The 6,554-nt window shown below is 49.7% G+C and overlaps 2 protein-coding genes across 2 annotated transcripts in view; both read right to left on the minus strand.

Annotated features, from left to right (window-relative positions):
* Positions 1-6,554, minus strand: part of LOC119127193 — a 665,522-nt gene that overhangs the window by 484,297 nt on the left and 174,671 nt on the right. The gene's annotated exons all lie outside the window — the stretch shown is intronic.
* bmp3 (bone morphogenetic protein 3) lies at positions 289-5,984 on the minus strand. Its single transcript, XM_037259092.1, has 3 exons — positions 4,422-5,984; positions 2,844-3,721; positions 289-1,279 (listed from the first exon to the last, which is right to left on the minus strand). Exons 1-3 carry the CDS (start codon positions 4,696-4,698, stop codon positions 1,088-1,090), a joined length of 1,347 nt encoding a protein of 448 aa, XP_037114987.1. The 5' UTR covers positions 4,699-5,984; the 3' UTR covers positions 289-1,087.

A 6,554-nucleotide genomic window follows, 5' to 3' on the forward strand; every position in this document is an offset into this window, starting at 1 on the left:
AATATATTCATATATTTTGAAGAGTAAATTCCACAATCTTAGCTTTCCATTACAAACGGATTCCCAAGATTAAAAAACTCAAAGGCACTTGCCAACAGACAGTCAGCACAGCAAAATGTACAAGGGAACGCGCGTACGAGAAGTCTGCATAAATAGTTTATTTGATGTTGAGCTTTCAATACAACCTGAGGATGTCTTCATTTGCTAAAGAAAGTGGGGGTGCGCCAGCTGAGGATGTTGAAGAGGGTGCATGGCTTCAAAGCTGTTTGCTTTGGTTTGGTTCATTGGCTAAATGGCTTTTTATTTGATTGATTTATTCATTACCCATCCATCCATTCATGTTTTTTGGGAACATGCATGCAACCCTCTGGACTGTGAAGCGGACGTGCTAACCAGTGCGACACCGTGGTGTCTATTTATTCATTTGTGATTCATTTATTTATTTATCAGGGAGGGGGAGTGGTGATGGCTTATGGCATTGCATGAAATCAAAAGATGGATTTAAAAAAGTGAGAAGATGAGGAATTTAGCAATCCAAGAGATGATACAATAAATCTGAACAACCGAGACAAAGGTGGTATGCACCTCCCTGGGGTTGTGCATGAAGGTTTTTAGTCATTTTGACATCCACATGATCATATTTGTGTGATGAAACGGGATTTCTTTAAAAAAAAAAAAGAAATTTGAGAGCCCCCTTGAAAAACTAAGACAACCCCCTTCTACAATAAAGATATACAATGATAGGGAAATACGGTCTTAGGTGAGGTCAACTTTTGCATGCCCCGGAGTGTGTTTTTAAAGGTCATTTGGATTCTTTTCTCACGCAGCCTTGCTTTGTCTGGAAGGGGTACATCAACTTTGCCGTGGATGCGGAATGGGGGGGGGGTGGCTTCTAAAGTTCAGGATGTGAAGAGGTGCGACCCAACAGAGGGATTTAGCCTTCAGTGTTCCTTCTTCACCCTGACCCTCACCGCAATGCACCCCGCTTCCAATGCCCAGTTAGTCCGGTTCATTGTCAGGGTTAAGGAAAAAAAACAGGAGATGACTTGTTTCCATGGTGACAGAGGGCAAAAGTGTGCCAAGGGAGCTATCGGCATGCGCACGAATCCACCGTCATGTTAGGGTACACTTTGAGCACCACGTTCCTGTCCTCATCAAAGAAGAGAATGCTGAGGGGGGACATCTTTTCGGGGACACAGCACGGCTCGGGAATGCCGGGCACCACACCCACCGCCCGTACGATGCTCTGGATGGTGGCGTGGTTGGAAGGTTTCAGCGCCTGCAAGCACAACGCACGTCGCGAGAAATACGTTAGTGACGAGGCATTTCGCACACATTTTGTTTAAGAGCATTGGAACCTCCTTGATTTCACGATAAGACATCAGAAATGATGAAAGGGTGAGCGCAGGGTAGAAGTAGTGCGCCAAATCGATTGCGTTTAAACATTCAACCTTTGACGTGTTTTTGCCTGCCAGCGTTCCCGCTATTCCACTCAAGGTTGTGGAATGCTGCCAGTGGATTTCTGCGTCTTTTCCCACCGACGGAGGCGCTTTGAAAGGGGGGGTGTCCACTCTTTAAAACAGCAACCCCTGCAGGCGAGGAGGAGCGCGGATGCCACAGGCCGCTCCTGGAAACAATTAGGCCGCACTACAAAGGCCGGGACCACTGAGAGGGAGTGAATTAAGTGGTGCGCATTCCGGCCACGTTTCGAATGTTTGCTGTCTTATCAGATGGGAAGCACCTTTGTGTTTATGCACATCTCTTAAATGGAAATATGACATGATGCCTTGGAGGAGCTTTTGGTTGCTGATGGCATCTTTGCCGTTTGCATAATGATAAGAGTGGCTGTTAGCATGAAGCTATATGTAGTGGATCTGTGGAAGCATTGACTAATGTTTTGAACTGAGATCCCGACCGCTCAATAGTGATGGAAAACGACCCAACACAGCAGCACAAGTACCTTTTTTTTTCAGCACATGTCCAAAATCGGAATATTTCTAATCAAACGTGGGACATTAGTAGTGCTAACACCTAGCATGGTGACATGAGGTAAAGGTGGTTAGTCGTTGCAACTCTAACCTACCAACCACTTTGTGCTAATTTAACTATTGTGCTAATTTAGCCAATCCAGAAACCAGCAGACCAACCTCTTCATCTACCAGGCCAACCACCTACAACATCCACTTAGCCACTTTTGTGACATCACTAATGCTACTATGTAGCCACCAGGCATGGGGCACCAGACCCCAACAGTTATTACGAGTTGGCCTACCCACTTGAGGACCTACCGACCCAAATAGAAAGCTAACATAAGCTAGCCACTTGGGACAGCACTAACATTTACTTCTGTGGTGACGCAGAATACTCATTAAAGCCACCGCAAGGCGAGTGTTGCTTAGCCTTGCAGCTAGTTGCTAGGCACACGACGCGAACTATTTCTCTGTGCTAGTCCAGTTGCGTCTAAACCAGCCGCATTGCTCGGTGCGAGGCGGGTCGCAGAAATCGCATCTCGGATTGTCAAGTAAATCCGAAACTGGAGAGCGGCGTCACCGGCGGAGTCAAGAAAGCTTGGCCCCATCGAGATGTACCAGCATGGGTATGGGGCGCGAGCAACACCCTCAGCATCACAAGGAGTGGTAGAGACCAATCTAACAAACACGACGAGCGACCCTGAGATCCACTTAGTTCCCTACCGTATCTTTTAGACCTCGCGAGACATCTACTGACTGACAAGTGTCATCCGAGAAGTTGACAAATGCTTTACATTGATGACCGATTGAGACACGAGAAGGCAAGGTCAAGCCAGACAGGTCCCAACGAGAGAGACCAGCAGAAAGTCGCACCTTGGGCATGGGGAACTGGCACGATCCCGCGCAGTAGTAGGCATCAAAAGACTTTGGAGAAATTATCCACTCGCTCCAGCCGATATCGGCAAAGTCCACTTTGAGGTAGCGGCGTGCGCAATTCCGGGGTTCGTTCCACTGCTTCTTCCGGGCCTTCTTGATGGTGTGCTCGTCAAACTGCAGCAGAGGCATCTTGTGCCTCGGGTTCTTGCGGCTTTTTTTCCGCGGCGGCCGTCGGGCTTGCTTGCTCTGGAAGGGCTCGTAGGGACTGGACTCGTCCCAGCCGGCCGTCTCGTAGGGGTACTCGGGTCCGGGGAGCTCATTGTTCTGCAGGGGGAGCGGGATATTGACGGAGCGCTTGGGCCTGGAGGAGCTCTTCTGCCGTTCCCCCGGCTCCTCCGCCGAGGGATTCCTCCTGAGGGTGGCCACCACGCTCTCGGGCTCCGCGATGGCCGAGTCGTTGGCGTAGACCAGGATATAAGGAGAGCGGTCAGCCAGGAGCTCCTTCCAGGGCCGGGGTCCCCGTGAGGCCACCTCGATGCCAATGAGGAGCTGGTGGTGTGCCTTGGCTTGATTGACCGCCCGGGTGATGTCCTTCCATTGCCAGGAGATAAAGTCCCGGTAGCGCGTGGACACATTGATGCGGAACTGGCCCAGCGTCCTCATCCGGTCCACCTCAGGGGCGAAGCTCCAGATAACGGCGTGGATGTGGCTGTGCCTGCGCGGGCCGTGGAGGACGCAGCCTTGGGGTCTGGAGCAGGACCCGCTGCTGTTGTGGAGGTCCCCGATGTAGTAGTGCAGCGTGGCAGAGAGGACGTCCTCGGACTTGGTGAGTGACGTCAGGTTGAAGATCTGAAGCTGCTTCCTGTTGATCACGCCTGGAAGGAAAATTGTGCTGATAAGAGACTACCAGATAAGAGAAACCAGAACTTCAAATTTGGGCTCAATGCAACCGCTCTAAAATGTACTAACCCACTTTGAAATCTTTGAAGAGTCGACCCACCCTCCAACCGGCTGGCCACATTTCTGCTTCCTATATCCTCCCAAGCTATTTGCCATTTATGTACCTACCTACACATTTTACAATAAGAATGAAAATGGAGGCAATAATATTGGTAATTGGTAGCTAAATTGTAAGTGAATATAGGAGATAAATTCACTTCTTTCAGAGAAGCGGGTGTCTCTAAGTGGGTGCATATCTCGCAATACTCAACAGGGGGCAGCAAAAGCCAACAAAGGCAAAGCAAACGGAGCCTTCACGCTTTCATTGTTTTAACAAAACGTCACGTTAAATTCAAAAGAATAAATCCAATTCAGGTGAATAAAGTCGAAAATTGATTTAAAGTTTTGCAGGGGAATTAAGCCTTGGTGATGTGTCATTTTTACAAATACGTCTAAAAATCCGAGAAAAAAGATGAGTGAAGTTTACTGGCGAAGGCAAAAAGCTGCAAGAGGTGGATTATTATTACAATGAATCAATTCAATTTGGATTCAATTCAAATTACAAATCAATTTTTTGGAACATTTGTGGACGGCGACTTTTGTTCAACGCATTGTTTTGTGCATCTGTCTACGTACCCCAGTGTGCCTTGAAGCTGCGCACCGTGTTCCCGTCCTTGAAGGCGAATCCCGCCTTGTTGTACTTGTCGTACAGCATGTGCATGTGCTCCGTCACCGTGTCTTGGGACAGCCGCTCCCGGTCTCTCTCTACCAGCGGGGCTACCGTGCCGCCCGCCACCGGGTGTCTCCGCTCGACCGCGTGCGTAAAATCCGCCTCGGCTCGGAGCAGCGCGCAGTATCCGAGGCTCGCGCAGCAGGTCCACGCCGACAGCACGATCAGCAGCAAAAAAGCCATCCTGGAGGTGGACGCGAAGACGACCAAAAGGACTTTCTCCAATCTATCGCACGAGTCTCCGCAAGCGGTTCCTATCTCCGGTCGGACTGGGCATCACCAGAGTGGGGAACCATCACATGCAAGGAGGGGCGCGGCAAAGTCCAGTGCAGGTGCCCGAAAAAAAAGATGCGAGGCTACGCCGAGTCAGTCAAGCAGTCCCAAGGCTCAGCTTTCATTGAAACGCCACGACCCTCCGCTCGCAATTATAAAGGCTGCTGGGACCAGCAGGCTATTCCTCTCCCTCACACACACACGCGTGCACGCGCGCACACACACGTGCACGCTGACAGACTGAAACAAGTTTCCCGTTCAGGAGACTTTTACACACGCACGTTCAAACCCTGACAAAAACAAAGCAGCTGATTTGTTAAGTGGGGTTCAACATTCATTCCATAGATCACTCTTTCCACGATGCGCACCCCTTCCCCCATGCTGAGTCAGCACACCAACTTTCCCTATCTCTCCCCTCATACGTTGTGCAAAAAAATATTGCGGGGGTATGCAGGGAGAGAGGGGTGCGCCAATTGTCGACTTTCTGAAGCCGTGCACACCGTTCCACATGCTGACAGTTAGCCCCTCTCCCCAACAAACACCCTTGAAGACATTTAGTTGACCTTATCAAACCCCCTTAAACTCTGGACAGAAAAGGCACCTCCCCACATGTCCCAGCACACCTTTGCAAAAATTTGGCACACCGCTGCTCATCCGCACAGAGTCTGAAAAATGTTCAGTGCAGTCGGTTGTGAACGCTCTTTAACATCCTGACAGAGTTGACCCCATCAACTGAGCGCACCACCTAATATCCCCCCCGCCAGTCTTTCATAAACCACAAATGTCTTACACATACTCCTGGCGCACCACCTATCATCTGTGCACACCATCAAAAATGTTCAGTCTATTTTGTGGCACACTCATTTCAACATCCTGACAGAGTTGGCGCACCCATTTGGTGCACACACTCTCCCTCACACACACACCCTAAAGTAGTGTTTGTGCATCCTCAATCTGCGCACCCCCATACAACATTTTGCCAAACATGCACCCTTTTCAACACGTGTTGACGCACCCCCCCCTTGCACACACCTTCAAAATCAACCAAAAAGACCAATGTAAGTATTTTTAGAAGCAAAAACTCCTGACCACGTTACAAAATATGACCGACAATACACCTTTAATCTCTAATTGGTGCACCCCCCCAATCTGGTTTAGTGAATCATAGCCATGCCCATGGATAAGTCTACATTTAGAGTTCAAGCATACAGACTGACCCCCCCCCCCCCCCCTCTGACGCATGTGAAAGCAGCAGCTTATTGTTCGCATTAAAGGCTCGGCCGCCCATTTAGCGCACCTCAATGGCGTTAAGCACGCACATCCTGTAGCATCACGCTACCGTCCGGATGCGGCGCACCCACCCCGTACACCCCACCCCCCCATGGTTGGCGTTCCCTTTCAGGGGCGCCGGTGAGGAAACGATGAGGTTATTTCTCCGTATCCAACATCTGATTGCAATAATTTGAACATGCGACTTGGTCCACACACTGAACGCGTTTAGGACCCTCGCAGGGGGTGGTGGGGTAGGGGTGGAAAGGGGCTTTTAGAGGGGTTCCAGCTGGAGCAACTCAAGAGTATCCGTCCATGTTGTACAACAGTGGAAAGCCACTCAGCTTGTGGAAAATAGGCCTGAAAATGTCACAATAATGTCACCATGAAAGCTGGAGCAGTTCATTTGTCTTATTGTTCCTTATGCTTAATCGCAAAGACGAGACAAGGCTAACTGCGTTTCAAACTGGCATGATGACAAACTAAACAATGATCAC

Source organism: Syngnathus acus, chromosome 9 (assembly GCF_901709675.1).
Source record: "Syngnathus acus chromosome 9, fSynAcu1.2, whole genome shotgun sequence".
Lineage (NCBI taxonomy): Eukaryota > Metazoa > Chordata > Actinopteri > Syngnathiformes > Syngnathidae > Syngnathus > Syngnathus acus.